Genomic DNA, 12908 nt, shown 5'->3' with positions numbered 1-12908 from the left:
TCTGCAGGACCTCAGGGAGACAGTCACACACCATGCAGCCATTTGGAAGAGGCAAATGCCTCTGGTTTGAACTCTTAAGATAATTCTCAAGACCAGACCCCAAGAAAACAACTGTAATGAATACAGTGGGACTTGTCAAAACTGGAAGGAGCAGTTCCCATGTCTTGACAGCATGGGACGGTAAGAGAAACCTCAAGACACAGGGATAAATGTCATCAGACAGTTTAATTCCACATCTTCTAGTCATATATATATCCCTAGAGCACCCATAACTTAAATTAAAAATATATATCCAGCAAATTGAAAGGAATTCCTCCCCAAAACAACAGTAACAACAGGGGAAAGGGGAAAGAAGGATTATATTTATCGTTGTCTTTAGAAATCAGAAACAAACCAGGGCCTCCTTATTTAAAGATCTTGTTTGTTTTATGGTTTTAGTTTACTATCGCAAACTTTGCATTTTAAGCAATGTTTACTTATATAAATATTGGTGTGGGGATCTGCATTGGCTTCATGCAAAAGAAATATTTTAAATAGAACAAAAACCCTCCCAGAAGCATCACCACCAGCAACTTAAATATATTAGATAATGTTAAATGCTTTTCTGAACATTTCCCATAGTTAAAAAAGATAGTTTTTTTATATTTCTAGCAACAAAAAAAAAACCCCAAAAAACAAACAAACCAAAACCAAAATTTAAGGCTTTTACATGACACTGCAAGATTGGTGTTCATTCACTCTGCATTTTGAAATTTGGCTACAAAAAAGAATGCATTGGGTTGTTGTAGGGTTTTTTGGGGCTATATGGCTATGTTCTAGAGGCATTCTCTCCGGACGTTTCGCCTGCATCTATGGCAAGCATCCACCTCACTACCTCTGAGGATGCTTGCCATAGATGCAGGCGAAACGTCAGGAGAGAATGCCTCTAGAACATGGCCATATAGCCCGAAAAAACCTACAACAACCCAGTGATTCCGGCCATGAAAACCTTTGACAAAGAATGCATTATTACTGGTTCCAAGGCAAGAAGAATAGCAGCTTTATGCTCACTTTTGTGGCCCAAGTACCTAGTTAAAAACCAAGAAAATGAGATCAGATGAAGACATAGAAAGAGGAAATTATGTCTCTGCTTTTCTGACCTTCTGTAAGGCAGAACAGAGAAAGCTATGCACGACTTGGCTCACAGGTGCTGAACTTTGCAATGGCCAATTGTCTAAACGCTTGGCTGAATCCACATTTGAAAAGTATAGGCTCCATCTGCTGAACATTGCATGGAAGATGGACAATAATTGCCAAAGGTTGTGATGCCCCACACACTCAGAGCCAAAATGGAACACTTTGGTAGCATCACAAAGTGGATCTGAGGTGTGGCAGTGTAAGAACTCCAAAGTCCTGCTCCTGTTCTTCCATTCCTCATTCAGCATAAACAAGGCTTAGCATCAATGTATTGTTGAAGGTTTTCATGGCCAGAATCACTGGGTTGTTGTAGGTTTCTTCGGGCTATATGGCCATGGTCTAGAGGCATTCTCTCCTGACGTTTCGCCTGCATCTATGGCAAGCATCCTCAGAGGTAGTGAGGTCTGTTGGAACTAGGAAAAAGGGTTTATATATCTGTGGAATGACCAGGGTGGGACAAAGGACTCTTGTCTGCTGGAGCTAGGTGCGAATGTTTCAACTGACCACCTTGATTAGCATTTGATGGCATGGCAGTTGTTTGGTGTGGCTTGTTGGTGCCTGGGGCAATCTTTTGTTCAGGCTGAAGGGTCCAGACCAGGGGTCCTCAAACTTTTTAAACAGAGGGCCGGGTCATAGTCCCTCAAACTGTTGGAGGGCCGGATTATAATTTTAAAAGAACATGAATGAATTCCTATGCACACCGCACACGTCTTATTTGTAGTGCAAAAACATTTTAAAGCAATACAATAATTAAAATGAAGACCAATTTTAACAAATATAAACTTATTATTATTTCAATGAGAAGTGTGGACCTTCTTTTGGCTGATGAGATAGGATTGTTGTTGTTTTTGTTGTGTGCTTTCAAGTCATTTCAGACTTAAGTTGACCCTGAGTGAGGGCTGGGTAAATGACCTTGGAGGGCCGTATCCAGTCCCCGGGCCTAAGTTTGAGGACCCCTGGTCCAGACCTTCAGTTAAAAGGCCCAGGAAGCAAGTGGAGGGAAAATACTTTTCTCCCTGAGGCCTAGGGCAACCGATAACACCAGAAAGAGCAGAGTTATTAGCTTAGACAGATGGCCAAAGCTTGAATCTGGTCTGTAGCAGCTTCCTTGGTTCTTCTCTGAGCCCAAACCCAATACAGAGAACTACAAGCCTCCCTTGCCCTTTGATTCCTGCCAAAAATTTCTCATGCTTGTTCAGGACAGAGCAGTGTTGATGCTGCAATGGATAGAAATTTCAAGTTTTCATTTCTAGAAGCCCAGTCTAGAAATCTGCAATTGAATGTACAATGGAATACAACTCAGATTTCAGCACCAGAACCTGAGTTTTCTGCTATCGTGTTTCAAAATCTGAATAATGTTTGGATGCAAAGAATCCTTCGCCCAGGTAAGGTATCTTTTACTAACTTCCACAGTGTTAAGAGTTGTATGTCAGGACCCTTAAACTGTTTCTGGACCGCCAGAATTCTGAATAAAATACAATCTGTCAGGCCCTTCTGAAGTTGGGTTGTTGTAGGTTTTTTCGGGCTATATGGCCATGGCCTAGAGGCATTCTCTTCTGACATTTCGCCTGCATCTATGGCAAGCATCCTCAGAGGTAGTGAGGTATGTTGGAACTAGGAAAAAGGGTTTATATATCTGTGGAATGACCAGGGTGAGACAAAGGCAAGATTCCTGCCTTCTGAAGTTGCCCAAAGCTGACTGCTAAGGACATCAGGAAGGTTTTTCCAAAGAGTAGGCCATGTGTTGCATTTATCCTATTTATTGGAAAATCCCTTTGCCATCAGCTCAGAGACTGACCCAAAGGATGCTCTATTTCCAAACTTGGTTCTGGTGATGGCTTTCCCTTTTGGACATTCCCAGCAGACACACTATGGCTGAAACCTCCAAATTTCTACAAGGAAAAGGGAATGCCTACGAGAGGCACCCGACACAATGTACCTTCCGCCAAAGACCTGATTATTCCCAGAAACACCATAATGTGGGTCCTTGGTGTCCACTGGGGTTTGGCTCCAGGTCTTCTTATGATTACCAAAATCTGTGGATGCTCGTGGCATACAATGGTGTGCTAAAATGGTGTCCTTAATATAAAATGGCAAAATCAAAGTAGGCTTTTTGGAATATTTTCAAGTCATAGATGGTTGAATCTGTGGATGTAGACTCTCTGGGATGCAGAATATGTGGATATAGAGGGCTGACTATATCCTGAGCCTTTCCTACAAGACTCTCTGGAGAACAACGGTTTAACCCTTGTGTTTTTTTCCATGTTCAAACAAGACTCCTGCTTAGCAAGGGGCATTTTAGTGATTCATAAGCTGCAAGGGGCAAGTGAGGCCCAAATGTCTCTCCAGAGTGTTAATGCTCACCTTGCAAAGCATCAGCCCCTGCCTAAATGCAGACTGACCCCTTCCCTTGACCCTCAGTCACATCATTGATGGGGGAAACAGACCCCTGATCCAACACAGCAAGGTCCAGAAGAAGAGTACAAAGGCATCTTGGCAGCACTTCTGTGATCCACAAAACCTTTGGCAGCCCTGGCGATGCCTCTTGCAAGGAGTGCCACCTGCCCTGGTGCTACCTAGACTGAGCAAGGATGACACGCTTGAACCACGCGCTGACCGCACAGTCCACCCGCATCACCAGGCCGATGCCCAGCAGGAGAAAGATGCTGCTCACCACAAAACCCACCGCTTCAAAGAGGAACCTGTAAACACATCAAAATAAGCTGGTGAGGTCCAGATCCAGTCCAAGGGTGCAAATGGATAGTTGGGGAGCACACAAAGGGGGAACAATGGAGGCTCTATAGTGGGAGCATGTAAAAAAAAAGAGCCCCAAAGAAAGAGTACAAGAAGTTTCTGGCCCTTACGTCAATGAAGACAAAACGCGAAGATACTCAAGCAATAGCCAGGGAATCCCCTGGGCCAGAGTGAAGAGGCCGGGGGGGGGGGGCAGAAGACAGTTCCACCTTGTCTCCTGTGCTATGCTAATAATATAATATAATATAATATATTTTATATACATATATTTTAAATATTATAATGTAATACAATATAATGCTAATAATAATACGGTATTATAATTATACTAGCTGTCCCCTGTCACGCATTGCTGTGGCCCAGTCTGGTGGTCTGGAAAATAAAGTAATGAGAAATTGATGGTTTCTAATATATGTAATTCCTTTATGGTTGTGGGTAAACAGTATTTCTTGTTGTTTCTTTGTCAGTGTTGATGTGGAGAGTGTCTGGTTTGCCTACTCTGGATCATGGAACATATTATTGTCCTTCTTTAGGGGTCCCTTTCAAATACTATATCTGTGTGTGTGACTCATATCTATCTATCTATCTATCTATCTATCTATCTATCTATCTTTATGACTGGATGGCTCTTTGTCAGGAGGGCTCTGATTACATTTTCTATCCCTGGTGAAGAGAGTTGGACTGGATGGCCTTAAGTATTTTCTGTTGGTCATGGGGTTCTGTGTGGGAAAATTGCCCCAATTCTGTCGTTTGTGGGATTCAGAATGCTCTTTAATTGTAGGTGAACTGTGAATCCCAGTGACTACAACTCCCAAATGTCAAGGTCTATTTTCCCCCAACTCCATCTGTGTTCATATTTGGGCGTATTGAGTGCTTGTGCCAAATTTGGTCCAGATCCATCATTGTTTGAGTCCGCAGTGCTCTCTGGATGTAGGTAAACTACAACTCCCAAACTCAAGATCAATGCTCACCAAACCCTTTTAGTGTTTTTTGTTGGTTATGGGAGTCCTGTATGCCACGTTTGGTTCACCGCAATTTTTGGTGGAGTTCAGAATGCTCTTTGATTGTAGGTGAACTATAAATTCCAGCAACTACAACTCCCAAATGACAAAATCAAAATAAATAAATAAATAAATAAATAAATCCATAGAAGTCATAGGCTTACAGTGGGAGTCATGGAGCTAGAACTCTACAGGGGGCAGACAAAGCAGCCAGAAGAGGGTAGGATCTAAATACTGACTGGGCCAGACTAGGGTCAACTTGAGTGGCACCCTGTTCTGTCTGCCCACCCCTCGGGCACACGCCGGAACGCCACCCCTTTCAACAATATGCTATAAACTTACTTTGGGGCAAATACTTTCCAAACCATAAGATGTCTTCTGAGGATAATGGCAGCCAAGACACATGCCAGGAGCTGTTGGAAAAAGGAGAGGAGACAGATGGATGCACAAGAACTAAAAGCCAGGCACAAAAAGGAAAGAATGAGGCTTCACTGGAATGTATCACTCAGTGCTGGACTGTCCCAGAAGGCGAGTGTTCCTTCATGGGATCTGAGTGCTAGGAGTGCCAGTTGCGGTACAAGGCTTGAGGTGTTTTGTACTGTCCATCTTCGTTTCTCCAGTCTGCCTTCAAAGGTGCAATTAGCAGCTCAGGTAACTAACAAAAAGACCTCCCTCCAAAAAGAACTGGTGCTAATTGTGTACTAAAAGGAGAGAGGAGGTTCTCCATTGGAATGGGAGAAACAATAGGAAGTGCCAGTTCAGTTCAACCAAATGAACACCCAAGGGTGCAGACAAAGGAAGCAATGCCATAGGTATTTCACATGCATAAAATTATCCTTACTCACAGAGGCTTTGCATTCCATGACTTCACAGGCAACTCGAGCACCTTCATATATTCCCAGGCCAGACATGGAGGTGGAGGTGGCAGAGGGAAAGCAGCACCCACAATTTTGCAGATGGAGACAAATGGAGTGATCCCTTCTTCCATCTTACTTAGTCCCCTTCTATAAGGCAGGTGTTAAACTTCTGTCAGTCTTGTAGCCCTCCAGGTATTTGGGCCTCCAACTCCCATAAGCCCCAGGCATCTTGTCTAATGGCCAGGGATTTGAGGAGCTGAAGGCCAAAATACTTGGAGGCTACAAGATTGACATCACTGCTGTAAGGGATGTCTCCATATTTGAAAGGATACCTTAAGAGCCTGGCTGCTAAGCAATTTCCAGAGCGAAGTGCAACAGGGACAACACTGCACATAGAAATGGTATTTCTTTGCTTTTGTGGTCTTATGAGCTGGGAGAGACCCCAAGGGCTATATAGTCCTGCTCCTTTCTGCCACACAGGAAGATCCACTCTTATTTATTTATTATTTGAACTTATACGCCGCCACTCCCCTGGGGCTCGGAGCGGCTTACAAGAATGGCTAAAATCTAACAAAATTTAAAAGCAATTTTAAACAATTTAAAAACAGCAATATCAAAAGCCTGTCGAAACAGGTATGTCTTACATGCCCTGCGGAAAGCTGATAAGTCCCGCAAGGCACGGACTTCAGGTGGCAGAGTATTCCAGAGTGATGGTGCCACTGCTGTGAAGGCTCTGCGTCTGGTTGCTGTTAGACGCAAGGTCTTGACACTGGGAACTTCCAATAGATCTTGGTCCTCAGAACAGAGGGATCTCTGGGGTTGGTAGGGGGTGAGGCGGTCCCTCAGGTACATCGGCCCCAGACCATGCAAGGCCTTAAAGGTGAGTACCATCACTTTGAAAGTGATCCGGTGCTCAATTGGTAACCAATGCAGCTGCAGTAAGATTGGGGTGATGTGGCATCTCATCGGAATTCCCGCAAGAAGCCGAGCAGCTGCGTTTTGTACCAACTTGAGCTTCCGGATCACCGACAGAGGAAGGCCAATGTAGAAGGCGTTACAGTAGTCCAGTCTTGAGATGACCGTGGCCTGGATCACCATAGCGAGGTCGTCCCTGGACAGGGAGGGGGCCAGCCGTCTAGCCTGCCGCAGGTGAAAAAAGGCGGTTCTGCTCACGGCGGAGAGAGACCTGGGCCTCCATCGTCAGCAGAGGGTCCAAAAGGACTCCCAGACTCTTGACCAATGATGACGGGTGTAGCGCCTCGCCATCCAGGGTAGGCAGCTGGATATCCCCATAGAAGAATGTGCTTCAGGCTCTGCAAGAATGTGCTTTTAGGGAAGGGATGCCTTTCCCAGTCTTTTGTTCTCTTCATCCTTATCTCAGCATCTGATCTTTCAGCAAACCCCATGCTGGCACATCTGTGCTCGCTCTTCCCAAAGGCCCTCCTTGGCTTTTACTCCCACGTGCCTACCTGAACCCCCAGAACAAGCTGGTACTTGAGTCCAAGCTGCAGCAACGCTGCTGAAAACTTCTCCGGAGCTTCGCGGAGCCTCATCTCCATCATCTGCTCCTCTCTGTCGGAAACCTCCGCCTTGGGTTTCCCTCCCTTGGAGCGAGGCATTTCGCAGAGAAAGGGCCAGAGCAGAAGCAAAGGGCACCCAGCTGCCTCGGGGTAAAAAGGGAGGAAGAGAGAGAGAGAGAGAGAGAGAGAGAGAGAGAGAGAGAGAAGAGGAGTTATTTATTTACAGCACTCTACGAGCGGGCTTTGCTCCCCTCACCGTACTAGGGGCATTACAGTTTATCCATACATACATGACTGGATGGTTGTGCCGCAGTAACGCAAGCATTTGGAGGCACATGTTTGTCCACACTCTCTCTCCTCCAGTCCCTAGGTCTCGTTGTGAACCTGAAGAAATCTCATCTGCAGCCTACACGCCGAATCCAATTTATTGGAGCTTTGTTGGACTCAGAGCTGCAGAGAGCCTTCTTGCCCAGCTTTCAGGCCCCTCAGGCGCAGAAACTACCATATGTGCGATTCACAGAGTCCATGATGGTTAAATAAATAAATGTTTTGGGCAATGTTTCAAATTCAACTTCAACAAAACGTTTCAAAACTCTGCTGGCTAAGTATATGGTTTTTTTGCGCAGTGGCATGTCTTTATCCCTGGCAGTTCAAAGACATGGTTTATCAGTTTAACAGCTAAGCTACCTGTGTGCCATTACATGAATGCTTGTGAACATAACTTTTTTCCAAGGGTTGACTTCTAACAAGGCCATGTCCTTTCTTGACTAGTGGTTTTTCAAAAAGTGGTCTCCAGATGCCCATGGAGATTCACATTAGCCAAAAGGATATGACACCATTTTTCCTTTTCCCCAAACCATCCCTGCTACGAGTTTTCAGGACCTGAGCAAGGCAGGTAAAGACCAATGCTGCTCTCCTTCCTCACACAGGACAGGGAAAGGGAGGGCTCACCTGCAAAGAGGATGTGTGAGCCAAAGGTATTGGCCCCAACCAGAAGGGCCGGCAGCCAGGTGGAGTCATGCCCCTGGTGAAAGCCCACAAAGGCCGCGTTCCAGTGGATGGTTGGGAAGACAGGCTGGTGGCCGGTGGCATAGAAGAACTGAGCGGCCGCAAGAGCCCAAGCCATGACGGCAGACCAGGGCACCGAGAAAGGATCTGAGGAGAGAAGAAAGAGTGTGGGAAGTTCTAAGGAGGGAGCCACTGGAAACAGACACAGAGAGACAGAAACACAGTGTTATCACCTTCACAGTTGGTGCAGGAGAGGGAACCAATTCTCATTAGCTGGGGAAAAAAGGCTGCAAAGGCAGACCTCGCAACTCCTCCAGACTTTGCCACCCCAACAGCTTTTACTAGAACTGAGTCTTGCAACATCAAAGTCTCCCCCTCTGCAGAGGGAATGCAGGGGAGTCAAGCGGGTTACTCGCAACTCAGAGTCTGATGAGGAAGATCAAAGGAAGCGTGTCCGTGATATACTTACCGCTCCTACAGAGGATGAAGATTTCATGGGCTTTGAAAGGAGTGATGGGTCTGGGAATGACATGGGGGAAGAGGATGGGATTGATTGGACCCGTGTACAGGAGATTAGGGATATCTGTAACCAACCCACCTCTAGCAATGACTTTGAGGGGTTTACAGAGGAATGGCAACCGGGGAGCACTTGGCAAGATCTAAGTCTTGACAGACGCTGGCAGAGGTGGAGGGATGGGCGCTTGGGTTCAGCTGCAAGGAATGGGGCAGCTGATAGCGATGAGGAAAGGGTGGGGAGCTCCTCATCTTCTGATGAGGAACTTTAGGATAAAAGTGAGTATTATCTGCATGACTCTTTGCAGAAGGCAAAGTGTCTTTTTTGGGGTGTGAATCTTTGTTACTGCCAATTCTCGAGCTTGGATCCTTGGACTACAGATTCCTGTGTTCCTGCGTTTACTTCTTGTGTCTCTGCAAACTACAACTTCTACTCTACGGCTTTGACTCTGGACCACTTTGGGACAACGCGCTTTTGCCTCTTGGACTTTGTTTACCTGTTTGCATCGTGCTACGACTTCGGACCGTTTTGGGAACTGTGTTTTTGCCTGCTCCTAGTTCACATTTGTATCTTCTGTGAACTGTTTGAGTTTAAAGCAGATTGCTGAATACCTTAGTTAAACCGGATTAAATGCCAGGATAATCCAGGTTATATTTCAGTTGCTTTTTTCACCTTGTTTTTGATATCAACTCTTTCTTTGCACTTCTGGCACTGAAGTGCTTCTAAGACTATTTTGTGAATAATAAAACTGTGTTTGAACTCTGTGTTGGGCTCCTTTAAGGCTTCTGGGTCTTGACACTTTATACAAGCGCCCATACTTCTTCACTTCCAACACTGCCAAGGCCAGGTATGGGCAAACTTTGGCCCTCCAGGTGTTTTGGACTTCGGCTCTCACAATTCCTAACAGCTGGTAGGGGGTGTGTTGGGCTCCTTTAAGGCTTCTGGGTCTTGACACTTTATACAAGCGCCCATACATCTTCACTTCCAACACTACCAAGGCCAGGTATGGGCAAACTTTGGCCCTCCAGGTGTTTTGGACTTCAACTCTCACAATTCCTAACAGCCGGTAGGGGGCTCGGGGCGGCTTACATGAGGCCAAGCCCAACAACACACCAGTAAAAACAAAACAGCAAGCAAATAAAACAGTACAATTAATATAACTCACATATAAACAGTAACACAGAGAATAAAACTTTATGGCCAGGCCAGACGTAATAAATTAAATTTTTTTAAATAAACACTGGGCGTGAGTTACTCTGCTGTGCGTTTATGAGGAGGGTCTTTTATTAATAAGCCCACTCGCCCAATAAAGTTTGCCCATGCCTGGCGAAGGCCCATAAAGACACCGACGGGGTACAGATGCTTCCCTGTCTCTGTTTATTTACTCACCGGACTCAGAGGAGGAGGTAGAAGAGGAGGAGAGGCCCACGGCATAGGCCTGCACCCAGAGCAGGGCAAAGGCTTCCAAGAATAGGAGCAGGAAGGCCAGGCTGATCCGCTCGCTGTGCAACATCATGAGCAGGAAGCCCAGCAGGGCCAAGGAGATCAGGAGGGCAGCCGAGTAGACGCTGCCCAGTCCGTAGGCCTCCACTGTAGCTCTGTCTCCATCCTTCCCCGCGTCCAGCCGGCTCCTCAGGCTCTCCTGCATCCGGCGGTAGAGCTGGGGGATGACGTGGAGCAGCTCAGCCTGGGAGCTGGGAGACACAATGGGTGCCCCCATGGCCGGGTCTGCATCCCGGCTGTCCCTCACGAAGACGGTGACGGGGTCGCAGAGGAGGAGGAGCAGCCCTGCCGCCACCAGAGCAAAGACTCCCCGTGGGAAGGCCACCAAGGCCAGCTGCACCCAGGCACGGAGCTTGGCCAGATCGTCCTCCGACCCCGAAGTGACGGCCCAGTAGCCGCCGACCCCGAGGGCCAGCAGTGGGAAGCCCCAGCGCACAAAGCACACGGGGGCACTGGGGCTGTTGAGGTTGCCGTAGTGGCGCAACCAGCGGCGCACGCCCCAAGCGAGGGAGGCGAGCACAGCCAGGCACAGGAAGTAGGAGAGGTTCTTGGCCTGGGGGTCTTGCAGTTTAGACAACGGTAACAGCAACGTGGAGGAGTGGCAGGCAGGGGTCTCTTCTCGGCACTGATGGAAAAGCCCCGAGAGACGTGCCGTGGCTACAATGACGCCCAGGAAGCCAAGCAACCGCCAGGACTTTGTGGAGCCTTCCCGCAGCCGCCCGTTCCAGTGAAGCCCCAACACCAACAGAAGCACCAAGGATATCAACAGGAAGGGGACCACATGAGCCTCGGACATCACAAAACTATCAGAAAACATGGCGCCGCAGCGGAGCAACAGGATGCCAAAGGCAGGAGCCAGACCCACTCGCATCCTCTGTCTCAGGCCAAGACCCCCAAATGGTAGACGGGCACTGGTGGAATGGGATCTGCCCGCGCGTCCGGTCCAGCAATGCCAGAAGAAGCCTGCCTGAGATGTTGCCGCTGCCCAGGAAGACAGAAGCAACAAGTCTGTTGTGGCCACGCCAGAAAGATGCATCGCTCCCGCTCCGGCCACCCCTGTTGCTCCCCAGAGCAAGGGGTACCACAGGAGGCGGCGGTAAGAGAAGCTCAGGCCGGTGGCCACCCGGGATGCTACATAGCACAGCAGGCAGGAGGAGGTCAGGAGGGCGCAGCCAGAGAGCATGCGGATCGGGTGGAAGCGGGCCCAGGACTCGGCACAGACGGCCCGGGCCTCCCGGAGGTAGAGCCTGAACTGGCTCCGGAGCCGCTCCAGCTGAGGCAGCTCCGGGAAGCCGGCCTGGGCCAAGACTTGCTCGTGCTCTTCCACAGTGGCCGAAAACAGGCTTTGGAGTCGCCCCAACCTTTCTGCCGGAATGTCCTGGGCAGCCAGCGAGTAGGTGTGCAGGAAGCGGTCAACCTATAAAGGATAGTCAAGTCACTCAAGTGCAGGGACAACCTTGATAACCACTTTTCTGTATTTTAATTGTTTTCTCAGGGTTTATGTATTGTTAATTATGTTATTACTATAATTATGTTTATTTGGCTATTCATATTATGTTTTCCAGTTTGATGTTAATTTCTTTTGTCATAAGTTTATGGTTATTATTAGGAAGGCCCCCACCTTAGAAATTTTCAAGAGGGATTTCAAAATCTGGCTTTTCTGATGCGCTTTTGGAGAGTAGCCATATTATCAAAAACAGTTGCTCCCCCTCAATGGTTTTCCCTCCAGAATATATTCCCCACCTGTATGAAGGTCTATATTTATGACCCCATTCCTTATGAGTTTCTCCCCCACAATCTGCTCCGACCCTGTCTCATCCTGATTTTAGTATTTTTAGTATCTTAGTCTTATCTTGTACATGCGGCCCGCTCATTGTTATGTTATTTATTTTACTGTGTATGATTTTGCTTTATTGTTTTTGTATTCATATGTTGTATGTCAGCAGGAGCAGCTAGAGATTTTAGAGACTGAAAACGAGCGGTCTCTGGCTGAAAGACAAATTTTACTGTGTTGTTATTGTGTTTTGGTTTTATTTTATTGTAATATGCTGTTGGGCTTGGCCTTGTGTAAGCCGCATTGGGGAGATGGTGGCGGCGTATTAAATAAAGATGATGATGATTATTATTGGGTATTATTTTTGAGATGTTTGTATTTGCATAGGGCATTGAATATTTGCCTTTTTTGGTGTGCAAACCACCCTGAGTCTCCTCAGGGAGAGAGGGCAGTCTATAAATAAAGTTTTACTTACTTACTTACAGGGACCCTCCTTGAACAGGGGCTGAACCAAATGATGCCCCACCCATCACCCAGGGCAGAATGCCACCATCTAAATCATCAGAAGGAAGGGTGGGGCAGCCTCCAAAGAGCAACATAGGGGGGGAAAGCTTTACCATCAACTCTCTACTTTACACAGATATGAGAGCAGCAACAGATTAAGACTGCTTGAAGGGACCTCAGAGGCCATCTAGTCCAGTTTTCCACCATGCAAGTGTACATAACAGTTGTTGTTTGTGTTCCAGTTGTTTAGGGATTATGGCAAACCTAAGGTAAATTTATTACAAGATTCCCCCCCCC

General features: G+C 47.1%; 1 protein-coding gene across 2 annotated transcripts in view; it reads right to left on the bottom strand.

Annotated features, from left to right (window-relative positions):
• Positions 1-206: 206 nt before the first annotated feature.
• PIGO (phosphatidylinositol glycan anchor biosynthesis class O) overlaps positions 207-12908 on the bottom strand; it is a 31673-nt gene continuing 18971 nt past the window's right edge. For both annotated transcript variants that reach the window (XM_060761165.2, XM_060761166.2), the window contains exons 7-11: positions 10220-11750; positions 8260-8463; positions 7258-7448; positions 5274-5344; positions 207-3878 (exon numbers count right to left, since the gene is read on the bottom strand). In XM_060761165.2, coding sequence (XP_060617148.2) covers positions 3749-3878; positions 5274-5344; positions 7258-7448; positions 8260-8463; positions 10220-11750 — 2127 coding nt within the window. In that variant the 3' untranslated portion in view covers positions 207-3748. The remainder of the gene's footprint in view (positions 3879-5273; positions 5345-7257; positions 7449-8259; positions 8464-10219; positions 11751-12908) is intronic.

This window comes from Anolis sagrei, chromosome 2 (assembly GCF_037176765.1).
Source record: "Anolis sagrei isolate rAnoSag1 chromosome 2, rAnoSag1.mat, whole genome shotgun sequence".
NCBI lineage: Eukaryota > Metazoa > Chordata > Lepidosauria > Squamata > Dactyloidae > Anolis > Anolis sagrei.
Note: the sequence above shows the minus strand (reverse complement) of the source record. Positions and strands in the feature narration are given on the sequence as shown.